Source organism: Heptranchias perlo, chromosome 8 (assembly GCF_035084215.1).
Source record: "Heptranchias perlo isolate sHepPer1 chromosome 8, sHepPer1.hap1, whole genome shotgun sequence".
NCBI lineage: Eukaryota > Metazoa > Chordata > Chondrichthyes > Hexanchiformes > Hexanchidae > Heptranchias > Heptranchias perlo.
Genome location: NC_090332.1, coordinates 23073935 through 23089514, shown reverse-complemented (window position 1 = coordinate 23089514; position 15580 = coordinate 23073935). Strand labels below are relative to the sequence as shown.

The 15580-nt window shown below is 42.5% G+C and overlaps 1 protein-coding gene across 1 annotated transcript; it reads right to left on the bottom strand.

Moving 5' to 3' along the window:
* Window positions 1-5086: 5086 nt before the first annotated feature.
* Window positions 5087-14761, bottom strand: cript (cysteine-rich PDZ-binding protein). Its single transcript, XM_067988794.1, has 5 exons — window positions 14659-14761; window positions 11912-11977; window positions 11753-11807; window positions 8858-8961; window positions 5087-5881 (listed from the first exon to the last, which is right to left on the bottom strand). Exons 1-5 carry the CDS (start codon window positions 14672-14674, stop codon window positions 5817-5819), a joined length of 306 nt encoding a protein of 101 aa, XP_067844895.1. The 5' UTR covers window positions 14675-14761; the 3' UTR covers window positions 5087-5816.
* Between the last annotated feature and the right edge of the window lie 819 nt (window positions 14762-15580).

Here is a 15580-nt window from a genome sequence, read left to right as displayed (position 1 = left end):
CTCACTATCAATTTAACCAACTGTGGTCAATCTAATGACATATGCACATAAAAAACTTTGGAACAAGAAAGGGCCATTTGATTTGTGACAAAGGACAACCAGTAGTACATGACTTTTAACCTATTTACATGATTCTTTCATCTCAGGATCATTAGTTTGAATGTAACACGTTTTAAAGGCTGCATTTATTGCCCATCCCTAGTTGCCTTGGAAAGGTGGTGATGGGCTGTTTCTTGAACCACAGCAGTCTTTGTGATGATAGTGCTCCCACAATGGTGTTAGGTAAGGAATTCCAGAATATCGACCCAGCAATGGTGAAGAAACAGCAATATATGTCCAAGCCAGGATGGTGTGAATTGGAACTGGGAATGACAACATTGCTTCTCTTGTCCTTCCTGGTGATAAAGGTTGCAGGGAAAGGAGGTGCTGTCGAAGCAACTTTGGTTGTTGCAGTGCATCCTGTACATACTGCAGCCACGGTACTCCAGTGATGAAGGGGGTTGATATTGATCCTGGTGACAGGGATGCCAAACAATGGAACTGTTCTGACCTGGATGATGTTGAGTTTCTCGTATGTTGTTGTATGTACACCCATCCAGACAAGTGGTGGATCAGGAGGTGAGCCACCTATTGCAGGTTATTGGTTAATATTAGGTGTTGCTTTAAGGCACTATTGATGACTCTTTCCATCAATTTACTAAGGATTGGGAGGAGGCTAATAGGGTGGTAATTGACCAAGTTAGTTTGTCCTGTTTTTTTGTGGAAAGGGCATACCTGGGCAATCTTCCATATTGTTGGGCAGGTGCCAGTGTCATAGCTGTACTGGAACAGCTTGGCTATGGAGCAGCTAGCTCTGATTCACAGGTCTTCAGCACCACAGCCATGTTGTTGTCAGAGCTCATTGGCTTTTTTGTGTCCAGTGCACTCAGCTGTTTCTTAGTCTTACACAAAGTGATTTGAATTGAACGGACACTGACATCTATGATGGTGGGGACCTCAGGAGGAGGCCAAGTAGGATCATCAACTCGACACTTTTGGCTGAAGACACTTGCAAACACTTCAGCCTGGTCTTTTGCTGGGATTCACCATGGTTGAGGATGAGGATGTTCATAAACCTTCCTCCGTCTGTTGGTTACTTGATTATCCACCACCATTCTCGACTGGATGTGGCAAGGCTACAGAACTTTGCTCTTATCCATTGGTTGTAGGACTGCTTTTGGTGGTTTGCGAGAAGGTAGCTCTGTGTGGTAGCTTCACTAGGTAGATACCTCATTCTAAGGTATTCCTGGTGCTGCTCCTGACATGCCCGTCCACAATCCACATTAAACTAGGGTTGGCCTCATGGCTTGATTGTGATCAAAGGGTGAGAGATATGCCAGGCCACGAGTTTACATACAGTGGTGGTATACAATTCTGCTGATGATGATCACCCACAGTGCCTCATGGATGCCCAGTTTTTGGGCTACTAGATATATCTCAAGTAGCACGATGATAATGCCACACTATATGATGGAGGATGTCATCACAGTGGAAATGAGACTTTGTCTTCACAAGGACTATAAGGTGGTCACTTTGACCATGTCTGCAGCAGGTGGGTTTCTGAAGACAAGGTCAATTAGGTTTCTTCCTTGTGTTGGCTTCCTCGCCATATGAGGCAGGCCCAGTCTGGCAGCTTGGACAGTGATGGTACTAACAAGCCACTCTTGGTGATGGACATTGAAGTCTCCCACCCAAAATATATCCTGTGCCCCTACTTCCCTCAGAGCTTCCTCCAAATGATGCTGAATACCAATTTGCCAGTTGAGGGGTGGGCAGTGATCAAGCGGTTTGACCAGAAGCCATGAGATTTAAGGACTCCAAGGGCCAGTACCATTGGGTCTATCCTGCCAGTGGGACAAAACATACCCAGAGATAGTAATGAAGGTCTCTGGAAGTTAGTTGATAGATATATAATGTCAGGCCATTGCTTGACTAGTCTGTGAAATAGCTCTCCTAACTTAGATACCATCCGGATATTAGTGAGGAGGACTTTGCAGGGCTGAGATTGCCTTAGCTCTGCAACGTCCCTGCCCCTTCTTATGCCCATCTGACTTTCTGCTGGCAACTTTCATTCCATCCACCTTTATATGGGTGGACATATTGAAATCAGAGTCAAATGATGGAAACACACCATCTCATGGAGTTTCTGTCATTTTCACCATAGCAATGCTACACACGAGGAATGCATGTTGGTCCCTGTTCCAGTGCTATGGGTGGTGCAGGGACCATTTACAATTTAAATGGCCCTATGCTAAGCAATCAATTGCATAAGCTTAGGTGCCAAACTCCCACAAAAATGTTTAAAATTTCAACTTACACTGCCACTACTGAGACTGCCAACAACACTATTATGACAGGCCTTCTGGATCTCCTGCAAACAATCTCCACCCCACTTCCAGTGGACTCCCCCATGGAGATCACCAACATTATGCAAATGACTCTGAGGACAAAGAAATCAGCCTGGGTTAAGAAGGTATTTTTGTGGTCAGCAGAAATTTCACCGCACTGAAGATGCATCCCAATTCTGCTAAAGTGAAAAATCTACGTTTGTGTCTTCTTCCTATCCTGATAGAATTGATTCTACAATACCATGCAGCAGTAGAGCACAAACTGCATGTAGCATGAACTATGTGCTAAGATGAATACATTAAGTCATTATTCAAATGGACAGATTGCCATCTTGTGGTCATTTTGAATATTATTCTCTACAAATTCAGCAGCTACAGGAAACAATGTTGCCAGGAAGTTTACCTGGTGTCCAGTTAGTTAACTTAGGTGATGAGTGTGCAAAAAGTGGCCTCAGTACCCTATCTAGGAAAGGGGGGGGGGGGGGGGGGGAGGGGAGAAAGTGAGCCAGAATGCTTCCTTACGATCACTATCCAGTGAACACTATTGGAAAGTGTACATGTGCAAAATGTTTGTGAAGGACAGGATCTGGCTTAGTTGTGATGATCTTCATGGTTGAGATGATCTTCATGGTTGAGATGATCTTCATGGTTGAATAGGCTGATGACACTCATTAACCTAGGCTTACTCACAAACAATGAACAATTGGGTGAAGTACTACATGACAGTTCCATGGAAATATACCTGTGCCCTCAGGAGAGGGGGCAGAAATATGTTCTTAATGCTCCCTAAATAAAATAGAGCAACAGCAAACTGTAATGAGTAGATACATTTTTCACTTTACAGAGATACTTATTGTATAAAACCAATTCATTGTATAATCTTGAAAATTAAAATAGCAAACCTACAACTATTTGTTTTGCTACTTAGCCTGACAATCTAAAAGCACAAATGGCCAGATCAATTGATGATCAGATTATTATAGGCCAAACTTTTAGCATTTCACTTTGTAAAATTGCAACAATTTCCTTATTTCTGATCGTGGCATTACTGTAATTATTGATTTAAACAAATAAAAAAAGCTTATAGACATCACACTAGTGCTCTCTTAAATGGGACTGAAGATTCTGATAATTTTCTCCAGTCCCATAATATGTTTCAGGACAGTTAGTGATTTCACCATTTTCAGTTTCACATGGCCTTTGTTGTCAATAGGCTAGCCATTTGAGAACATTGACAGTACCTCATGATTTAACACTCAATATTTGATTAATTTTAACTTTTTAAATTGAGAAACAAAGGTGAAGGGCTATAGTTCAGGGCACCACCAAAATCGAAGAGAAAAAATGAAGTCTATCAGGCTGTAGTAATTAAGTGATACCGAGCTTGGATTTTAAAAGCCTGAAAATGGTTGCAGGAAAACAGCCTGAAAATTGTAGAAGACTGAGTGAAGTGTTGAGGTACTGGGAAAGAATGAGTTAAAATAGATTATGCAATGAAATATGATTGCAGTTTTATTTACATGAGGGTCCTGAAAGCACATGGCCCCATTTATGGATAGTACCCTTGAGGTGCTGCTGCATGCAGTAAGGGGAATGGGTTTCCCTGATTGGCACTCAAAGGTACCCTTCCCAGAAAAGTCATCTGAAACTCCTGGCAGGAGATAGCTGACAGGGTGATTGCTCTCAGCAACACCCAGAGGACCTGGCAGCAAATATGGAAGATGGCAAACTTGAGGAAAGATGCCAAGGTAATGCTCCCCAGCAGCTACTTATAATTAGTATCTGCCCCAAATATTCATAGCACAAAATATGTCCTCAAAACCCTTATGTTGCTTATCCCACCAAAGCTGCCAGTCAACCTTAACATCAAGTTCCAGATTGCAATTAATATGGATTATGCATCTTCAAAGATGCCCTCATGCATTTTGTGCGACAACAAAGCTGAAAACAGGATGGTATGTGTTATAAGCAGGAGCCCAACCAGATCGATAAGTCCCAATTTTCTGTCCCTACTCGCCCATTTGTCAGAACAGTTCCCACCAATTGGAAATTTTACTTCTGTATCTTTGAATAATTGAAACAGACAAAATTCACGTGCTCATTGAAGGACATGAAGGAGATCTGCAAGAGGACTTGAGTCTGTGAACAGAGAAAAAAAGCGATCTGAAGGAAGTTTGGTGAATTTTGAATAGAATCATCACAACTAGTTAATGGAGCAATGCATTGACATGGAGGAAAAACAGGAGAGGACAGAAACCTGGAGAATCCCTGAGTTCACAGAAAAAAAAGCTAAAAGAAAGTGTCACAAACTAGATGACAAAGGAATGAGAGGAAAGATAGCAATGAACATAACTTTGCCAGAAGCCATATGATGGTAACTTATTTAGAAGCATATAGTGCCAGACACTATTGTCAAAGGTTCAAAACAATGGCAGATGATTAGTCAAAGTTTTTCTTTGACTAATAAAGAACACATAACATGACCATCAGTGCAACAGCTACGCTTTAAACCATCCTGGTGATCTTGGATCACGCCAGAATTTTTAAAGGTGATAATTTGAATTATCAACAGTTGATACAGGAGGTCACCTTCAATGAAAGAACAACAATAATAACAATCAGAGCAAGTCTGAGTGACAATCTCTCATTCAAAATAAAAATTTGGATCCACTAATCCAAACAGGTTATAACCAAAAAAGTCTGTTACATAACATTTTAATAAAAATTAAACAGATTACAAAATCACTCAGCAATTCTTTAATTGAACTCAATATTAATGTCAAGTTTTCGGTAGTTAAAAAAGCACAAATTACAGAACCCTTGTTGAATATTCTCACTTCCCAATCTAGAACAGAGTGAAGTCAAGATAGTAAACCAGCAATACAGGATTCTACGATGCAGTTTCCAAATTTAGTTTGTCATTGCTATTACACTGTAACTAGTTTGAAAATAAAAAAATTTCCGCCACTTGTGCCTGTATAAATCTCCAATTATTTTCTGTAGCACCTCCAGTTTCAGAGCGTTCGCTGCCACAGGAACATTTTCATCTACTGCACACAGGCAATGGAAGGAACTTGTGTGTCATCATCCACTCCAGGCTTCGCTGCTGGCACATCTTGCCAGTACAAAGCTCAGGTAATTATGTCTCCACAACTTCATCATATGTTACCACCCATCATGTCATACATAGCGACAACATTGTATTTTTTAATATATATATCTATTTCAAAATTAAAAATGTACACATTGATAGACCCTAAGCAAATACATTTAGTTCAGATGTTTTGCTTACTTGACATTTTTCTGCTTTAGAAATATGCATGTATTTCATCTCATTCAGGTACATGAGAGTTAGTTATTAAGGTGTTCACGGCACACATTGGTCAGAAGTTTCATTGACAGCTAATACACCATATCTTTAAAATTAAATTATACAGATGTCTGCTTGTAGTTTTTAGTATCCAAGATTTTTTTGCCACACATTGCACAGATACCTGTAACAAAAACAAATGTTTAATGTTCAATCATTTGATAATTCAGTTCACCAAGATAATAAAATTGATCAAAAAGCAAAATACTGCAGATGTTGGAAATATGAAAAAATGTGTTGTTAGAACAGACAAGTTGACATTTTGGGATGGACCCTTCATCAGAACTGGAAGACTGTACAGATAAACAGCATTTAAATGAACAGAATAACCACATGCACAAGAAATAGAATAGGAGCATTGAAACAGGAGTAGGCTATGCAGCCCCTCGAGCCTGTTCCACCATTCAATTAGATCAGGGCTGATCTGTACCTCAACCCTTAACTGATGCTGCTCCATATCCCTTAATACCCTAACCTAACAAAAATCTATCAATCTGTTATGAATTTTTTTAATTGATATAGCCTCAACAGCTTTTTGAGGGAAGAGTTCCAGATTTCCACTATCCTTTGAATGAAGAAGTGCTTCCTGATATCACCCCTGAACAGCCTTGCTCTAATTTTAAGAGGAAATAGTTTCTCTCTCTATCTACCCTATCAAATCCTTTAATCATCTTAAACACCTCAATTAGATTGCCCCTTAATCTTCAATACTCAAGAGAATACAAGCGTAGTCAATGTAACCTGTCCTCATAATTTAACCCTTTTAGCCCCAGTAATATTCTGGTGAATCTACACTGCACCCAGTACAAGGTCAATATATCCTTCTTGGGGGTACCTAGAACTGAACGCAGTACTCTAGTGCAGTCTAACCAGAGCTTTATACAACTGTAGCATAACTTCTACCCTTTTGTATTCCAGTCCCTTGAGGTAAGGACTAACATTCCATTAGCCTTTTAAATTATTTTTTATACCTGTCTACTTTGTGATTTCTGCACATGGACCCTAAATCTCTGCTCCTCCACAGTTCCTAGCTTCAAACCATTTTAGAAAATACTCTGATCTATCATTCTTAGGTCCAAAGTGAATGACCTCAAACTTCCCACATTGAACTCCATCTGCTGCAGTTTTGCCGACTCAATCAATGTCTCTTTGCAACTTTCTGCTCCCACCTACGCTACTTGCTGTGCCACCTAACTTAGTAGCAGAATGATCCGTAAAATGCTCAAGTAGAGAACAGGAGATGGCTAAACGGTAGAAGTGACATTAGCATGAGACAATAGGCATAATTAAAAGAAATAAAAGACATGTATGAGACAGTGTGTGAATAGCTAAAGGGGCAGAGGACAGGCAGGTAGAAAGGGAAGCATGAAAAACTAGTAAACCTACCTATCGATCATTACATATGCCATTTTGTTTGATGCTTTTTGACAGTAATTCAACTGACTGGTTTAAATGACAAAACATTTATGTACATGATTTTTGAAGTTTGCCTTTTTAAGTAGGAATGAACATGAATGAATTAACTGGGAAACATTGCTTACAGGAGGCAAAGTGAGAGAGAAATGTTTCACTAAAAACAGCAGCAAACTAGAAATTGTCTACCACATACTTATGGAAGCAAAGAATTCTGACTAAACACAAACTATTCTAAAATTACTGCAAATATCATTTTCAGCTACACTGACAGTATTCCAAACATTTTCAACACAATCTTATGACAAAATTAACAGTCACTTGGACAAGTGCAGATTAATTAAGGAAAGCCAGCACAAATTTGTTAAAGGCAAATCGTGTTTAACCAACTTGATTGAGTTTTTGATGAGGGCAATGCAGTTGGTGTGGTGTATATGGACTTCCAAAAGGCATTTAAAAAAGTGCCAAATAGGCTTGTCAGCAAAGTTGAAGCCCGTGGAATAAAAGGGACAGTGACAGCATGAATACGAAATTGGCTAAGAGACAGGAAACAAAGTAGTGGTGAACTGTTGTTTTTCAGACTGGAGGAAGGTATATTGAAGTGTTCCCCAGGGGTCGGTACTAGGGCCACTGCTTTTCTTGCTATATATTAATGACTTGGACTTGGGTGTACAGGGCACAATTTCAAAATTTGCAGATGACAAAACTTGAAAGTGTAGTGAACAGTGAAGAGGATAGTGGTAGATTTCAAGAGGACATAGACAGGCTGGTGGAATGGGCAGACACGTAGCAGATGAAATTTAATGCAAAGAAGTGCGAAGTGATACATTTTGGTAGGGTGAACAAGAAGAGGCAATATAAATTAAAGGGTACAATTCTAAAGGGGGTGCAGGAACAGAGAGACCTAGGGGTATATATGCACTGGTCATTGAAAGTGGCAGGGCAGTTTGAGAAAGCGGTTAAAAAAACACAGGATCCTGGGCTTTATAAATACAGGCAGAGTCCAAAAGCAAGGAGGTTATGATGAACCTTTATAAAACACTGGTTCAGCCACAACTGGAGTATTGTGTCCAATTCTGGGCACCAAACTTTAGGAAGGATGTAAAGGCCTTGGAGAGGATGCAGAAAAGATTTACTAGAATGGTGCCAGGGATGAGGGACTTCAGTTACGTGGATAGACTGGAGAAGCGGGGGTTCTTCTCCTTAGAGCAGAGAAGGTTGAGAGGAGATTTGATAGGGGTGTACAAAATCATGAGGGGTCTAGACAGAGTAGGTAGAGAGAAACTCTTCCCATTGAGGGAAGGGTCGAGAACTAGAGGACACAGATTTAAAGTGATTGGCAAAAGAACCAAAGGCGACATGAGGAAAAACTTTTTTATTCAGTGAGTGGCTATGATCTGGAATGCGCTGCCTGAAAGGGTGGTGGAGGCAGATTCAATTATGCTTTCAAATGAGAATTGGATAAGTACTTGAAGGGAAAAAATTTACAGGGCCACGGGGAAAGGCGGGGAATTGAGACTAACTGGGTTGCTCTTGCAGAGAGCTGGCACAGATTCGACGGCCGAATAACCGCCTCCTGTTCTGTAATCTTCTATGAATGATAAATACCAGTTTAAATTTTTTCTAGTAGATGAGTATAGTGTTATCCCAAAATGATTAAAACAAAATCAAAATGACCAACACATACCTTTTTTGTATGCACAGCCTTGACAATAATTAGAACCAGCCTGATGAACTGCACTTTTACAGATACGACATATTGAAAATCTGCTCTTTCCATAAGGATCAAACCTAAAGGAAAATGAAAAAAAAAAGTTTTCATTTAACTATTTCTGAATACAAGATTTTAGAAAGACAAATTTTGAGGGAACAAGAAGTGAGTTCAGGAAACTGGACAGGACAGTACTATTAGAGGGAAAAGACAAGGAAGAAAAGTGGCTTAGAAGTTTACTAATACTATACACAGAGTACAGAACAGACACATACCACTAGGGGAGAAGAGTAACAGAGGGAAAGAACTTATGTGGGGAACAGTGGAAGCTATATGGGGTACAAGAGCAAAAGGAGATTGTTCCTAAAGGATAAAGTTATGGTGAAGCAAAACAAATATAAACAGGTAAAGAAATTAAGAAGCTAGACAGAAAAGCTAAAAATCAAGTGAGGTTAGGAAAGCAGGCAACATTAAATATTAAGAAATGTCAAACATTTCTTTATTCACAGCAAATAGGGGGGCAGTGAGAGATCAAAAGGTTGCATATCAAAGCACAGCAAACACACTTTCTTTTGTGACTTCACTGAAGTTAAGTTTCCAGAGGGAACAAAGAATGTACTGAAGAAAATAGAAATTTCAAATAAGGCAGACAGGCCTTATGATAGGTCAGTAAGTTAAAGGAAGGCAAGACACCAGGCCTGGATGGACTTCATACAAGGGAACTTAAAGAATTGGCCAGTGAAATTAGTCACATCTTTCCCATTATCTTTAGGGAATTATTAGAAATGAGAGTCATGTCCAATAATTGAAAAATAGATTAAAAGACCAATCTTTAAAGAAAGGGGTATAGGGTCAAAGTGGGAAACTACAGGCCAGTGAGCCTAATATCCGTTATGTGTGCAGTATTAGAAAGATGGGATCATGAAACAGCGATAGGTACCGCGTGGCAAGAGGGAGTCAGCATTTATTTGTGGGAGGAAGGTCTTGCCTAATAATTTTGCTACAGTTCTTCGAGGAAATTACGATTTTGTTGATGCAAATTTCTATGGATGCGATATATTTTGACTGCAGTGAAGCTTTTAATACTGTATTTAATCATTAAGGTAGATTTTGGACCCTGCCAAAATAACTGCAGTCTTTTCTGGTCCTGTACTTTCCTATGTAAGACACCGTTTTTGGGAAATTGACCTTTTTAAAAAGAAAAAAGTGGCATACTAGTTTAAAAATATAGCTGGCTTATATTATGTGCTCAAGATTGAAACAAAAATCTGTATTTATATAGCACCTTTAACGTAAAAATAAGTCCCAAGGTGTTTTACAGAAATGCAATTAGATAAAAATTGACATCGAACCAAAGGAGATTATTAGGAGGGGAGGCTAAATGCTTGGTCAAAATGGTTTTGAGGGTCTTAAAAGGAGGTAGGGTGATGAGAGATTTAGGAAGGGAATTCCACTGCATAGGGCCTAGATGGCTGATAGCACCACTGTTAATGGCAGGAATAGGGGATACGCGAGGCCAGGAGTTGGAAGAATGCAGAGTTCTCAGATGTTTGTAGAGTTGAAGGAAATTATAGAGATAGGGAGGAACGAAGCCTTGAGGGGATTTCAACACAAGGATGAGAATTTTAAATGAGAGGCGTTTGGGGACTGGGAGCCGACGTAGGTCAGCGAACACAGGGGTGACGGGCAAGCGGGATTTGTGCAGGTTAGGATACGGAAAATTTTTTGAATGAGCTCAGATTCATGGAGAGTGGAGGATGAGAGGCCGGTCAGATGATAATTGCAATAGTTGAGATTGGAGGCGACAAAAGCATGGATGAGAATTTCAGCAGCAGATGGGCTGCGGCAGGGGTGGAAACAGGCGATGTTAGAGGTGGAAGTAGGGTAGGCAGTCTTTGTGATGGAGAGGATATGCTGTCAGACCCTCAGCTCTGTCATATAGGATGCCGAGGTTGCATTCAGTCTGAGGCAGTGACTGGGGAGGGGGATGGAATCGATGATGAGGGAACAGAGTTTGTCGAGGTTGGGGGTGGCATAGACAATGGCTTTACTCCTCAATGTTTAACTGAAGGAAATTGCAGCTCATCTAGGATATCAGATAAGCAGGTTGACAACACGGAGACAGTGCAAGGGGCAAGAGGGGTGGTGGTGACGTAGAGATGGGTGTCGTCAGCATACATGTGGAACTTGACGCCATGTCTTTGGATAATGTCGCCAAGGGACAGCATGTGGACGATGAATAAGAGATGCATTAAAAATCACAAGAGTGAAACGCAAACAATTTAGTAATGTGAATCCCTCAAGTCTGCTGCTTTTCTTAGGGAACTTATTATTCACTGCTACATACAAATTACGTAAATCAAAACTAGATTAAAGTTAAAAAGCCTTTCAGCAGTGTCACAAGGCACAACTTTCTATGAATTATACAACTAGGATATAATGTGCAAAATATTTCTCAAAAACATAATAAAACAAACAAATGAATCCTATTTAAACATAGTACAAAGCATATAGATCAAAAGGTCCCAGGTACAATTCCCGGTCTGGGCTGTTAGCTGATCTCAGTCAGAGGAGCAGTTGGAGCACTACTGTTAATCCCCAATGCCCCTAGGTTGGGGGAAAGAGGATGACAAAAATCAGCTAGGGTTCCCACTCTCGATATTTACCCAGCAAATCCTGCTGAAAAATTACATCTATACAATGAGGACTGCTTGGCTGTGATGCTTTCCACAACTGAATAGTCAGAAACATGCATTGTCCAAACTCATACATTAAGAACGACCACTTGAGCAGAGTACTGGAGGGTTGTAGGGCTGGAAGTGGTTACATTCGGATACAAGTTTATCTTTGAAAATGTAGCTTTATACCAACCTTGCTTTTTTGGAAGTCAAAGCCTTGTTTTCATTGATCTTGCGGCCACCACTTTCTGTATAAAATTACAACTTAAGTTAAAAAGACATATTCTCTCAGAATATATTAAAAGTATTTAAATTCATATACAGCCATGCAGCAATTGAATTTAGTTTGTACCCATTGTGTTCCTTGATCCATCTTTCCAAGTATCTGGAGTAATAACTCTTCCCAGCTTCTTTTCACCTATGAGAATATAGCAATGCATAAAACAATAAAACAAATAGGATCGGCAATAAAGGGGAAACATTGGGAATTTTATTTATATTCATTGACTGAGACACACTTTGGGAATCTCGAGCACATGAATGGCGCTATTTAAATACAAGTTCTTTCTTATGATTAAAAGATATGAGATGACACAGACATCACCTACCCCCAACCTCCCCCCCACCCCATTCCCATTCAAATGCATGGAACTGAGGTACATCAAAACAGGCCACCGTTAAACCAAATGAGGCAGACCAGACGGTGAGCAACCAGAGTTCTTTTAGGCAAGAGAGAAGTCAACAATAACAACTTGCATTTATATAGCACCTTTAACGTAGTAAAACGTCCGAAGGCATTTCACAAGAGCGTAGTCGGGCAAAAAAAAGACATTAGGACAGGTGACCAAAAGCTTGGTCAAAGAGGTACGTTTTAAGGAGCATCTTAAAAGGAGGAGGTAGAGAGATTTAGAGAAGGAATTCCAGAGCTTAGGGCCTAGACAGCTGATGGCATGGCCGTCAAAAGTTGGGCGCAGGAAGTCGGGGATACACAAGAGGCTGCAATTGGAGGAAAGCTGAGTTCTTGGAGGGTTGTAGGGCTGGAAGTGGTTACAGAGATAGGGAGGGGTGAGGCCATGGAGGAATTTGAACATGAGGATTAGAATTTTAAAATTAAGGCATTCGGCAACCAAGAACCAACGAAGGTCAGCGAGCACAGGGGTGGTGGGTGAACGGAACTTGGTGCGAGTTAGTTTACGTGCAGCAGAGTTTTGGATGAGCTCAAATTTATGGAGTGTGGATGACGGGAGGGAGGCCGGCCAGCAGAGCATTGGAATTGTCAAGTCTGAAGGTAACAAAAGCAGAGATGATGGTTTCAGCAGCAGATGAGCTGAGGGGGGTGGGGGGAAAGACAGGTAATATTACGGCAGTGGAAGTAGGCAGTCTTAGTGATGGAGAGGATATGGGGTCGGAAGCTCACCTCAATAGGCTGCTAACAGTCTGGTTCAGCCTGAGACAGTGACCAGGGAGGATGATGGAATCAGTGGCAAGGGAACAGAGTTTGTGGTGGGGACCGAAGACAATGGCTTCCCAATGTTTAATTGGAGGAGATTTCCGCTCATCCAGTACTGAATGTCAGGCAAGCAGCTGACAACACAGAGGTAATGGAGGGGTCGAGAAAGATGGTGGTGCGATTGAGCTGGGTGTCGTCAGTGTATGTGTGGAACCAAATGTGTTTTCTGACGATTTCACCGAGGGGCAGTATATAAATGAGAAAAAGGAGGGAAAAAGGATAGATCCTTGAGGTAACAGTGCTGGAGTGGGAAGATAACCCATTGCAGGAGATTCTCTGGCTATGAATAGAAAAGAGGGGAACCAGGTGAGGGCAGTCCCACTCAGCTGGACAATGGAGAAGGGGAATTGGAGGAGGATGGTGTGGTCAAACGTGTCAAAGACTGCAGACAGGTCGAGAAGGATACCAAGAGATGGTGCACCACGGTCACAGTAGATGTCATTTGATAAGGGCCGTTCAAGTGCTGTGGCAGGAGCAGAAACCAGATTGGAGGGGTTCAAAACATGGAGTTGCAGGAAAGACAAGCACAGATTTGAGAGGCGACAACACATTCACGGACTTTGGAGACAAAAGGGAAGTTGGAGATGGGGCGGTAGTTTGCAAGGATAGGGGGTCAAGGGTGGGTTTTTTGAAAGGGAGGGGGGACAATACCAGAGGAGAGGGAACCATTAATATCAGCTAACACAGGGATCAGGAAGGGAAGTTGGGTGGTCAGCAGTTCAGTGGGAATGAGGTCGAGGGAGCAGGAGGTGGGTCTCATGGACAAGATGAGCTCGCACAGAGCATCTGGGGAGATAGGAGAGAAACTGGAGAAAGATGTGGGTTCAGGGCTGGGGGCAGGGGCGAAACTTTGGCTTGGTGGGCTAGGAGAAGGGAGGACTGCGGCAGAGACAACTGCCCCCAAATCGACACTTGTACACTGTAGGCTAATGTGAGTAGCAGCTACGGACCAATTACACTGCAGAGCGCACAGGCAGAGAACTGGAGCCGCCAGCCGATGGACCTAAAAATCACAGGGCTCAAGCCGCCTGTTAAAAAAGGGACAGACACAAGCGGCAATCGCTGCGGCAGCGTCTCAACGCACAGACAGCGAGTCAGTTAGAGACAAAACACCGGCGCCCCCATCCTCAATTCCCGGGACAGGAGCGGGTTAAAGCCCCACTAGGCACCCCCTCGATTCCTCGGGCCCGGAGCCCAGCTCCCTTCGATTCCCCGGAGCCCGGTCCGGTCCAATCCGGTCCGGCTCGGCCCCCTCCCCCCCCCTCGATTCGCTGGGCCCGGAGCCCAGCCCTGCCCCTCCTCGATTCCTCGGGCCCGAAGCCCGCCCCCAGCCCTCGATTCCCCGGAGCCCGGCCTGGCCCACTCTCCCCTCCTCGATTCCCCGGAGTCCGGCCTGGCCCGCTCTCCCCTCCTCGGGCCCGAAGCCCGCCCCCAGCCCTCTATTCCCCGGAGCCCGGCCCAGCCCGGCCCTCCCCCTCGATTCCCCGGAGCCCGGCCCGCTCTCCCCTCCTCGATTCCTCGGGCCCGAAGCCCGCCCCCAGCCCTCGATTCCTCGGGCCCGAAGCCTGGCCACCCAAGGCCGCACTCACATTTCTCACAAACCATTATGGCCGCCTCTCCGATCGCTCATTTCCGGCAACAAACCCTCGTAGTTCCGCTTGGGAAGCGGCCTCCTCATTGGCTTAAAAAACCACAAAGGGAAGTTGCCCCCTGGGTCTTAGTGCGAGTCGCCGCGGACCTTTTGTTGTTATTAATGGTTTAATTAATCAGCAGCTTGTTCGGCACCTGCTTCCATTCATATATACGTGTTGCTGAAAATTAATATAAAACATTCAAAATTATTAGTCTTGCAGACTTTTTTTTAAAACAGACCTGTCAAGTGTCACTGCTAGGAGTAACATGCTATCCGGATATACGACCTACATGTTAATGTTTCACAAGAGGAAATATGTTTTTCTCACTGGGATTAGCGGTTGTCCATGTAAACCAAACAGTCAGAAGGCACTGACTGTCAGAACCGATCAGATTGGTTGGAAGGAGAACTGAAGTTTGACAGATTATTTTTGCCCAGATGTTGGTTGCATATAAACATGAATCAAGGGTTTTAAGACGAGCTAATGGTTTCTGAGAACCACAGTTACAGGTGTGTTTACTTAGTGCTTGTCCTCAAAGAAGTTGGATGTAATTGTGCTCTTACTTTCTTCTAGGCTAGTTGCAGCTGTTTTTTTGAGATAGGGAACATGTTCTTTGATGTGAATGTGTTACATCGAAACTACAGCACAGAAACAGGCCATTCAGCCCAACTGGTCTATGCCGGCGTTTATGCTCCACACGAGCCTCCTCCCTCCCTACTTCAACTATCAACAAAACCTTCTATTCCTTTCTCCCTCATGTGCTTATCTAGCTTCTCCTTAAATGCGTCTATGCTATTTGACTCAACTATCCCTTGTGTTAACTGGTGTTATTGAGCATTCTTGTCACTACATTGGGAAATTGTCACAGTTTGGAAGT

What these genes read in the sequence shown, in the direction of transcription:
- cript (XM_067988794.1), bottom strand. An exon ending in TGGATCAAGGAACACAATGG is followed by an intron (nt 11,808 to 11,911) that starts GTACAAACTAAA and finishes AATTTTATACAG; the next exon opens with AAAGTGGTGGCCGCAAGATC. An exon ending in AGGCTGTGCATACAAAAAAG is followed by an intron (nt 5,882 to 8,857) that starts GTATGTGTTGGT and finishes TTTTTGTTACAG; the next exon opens with GTATCTGTGCAATGTGTGGC.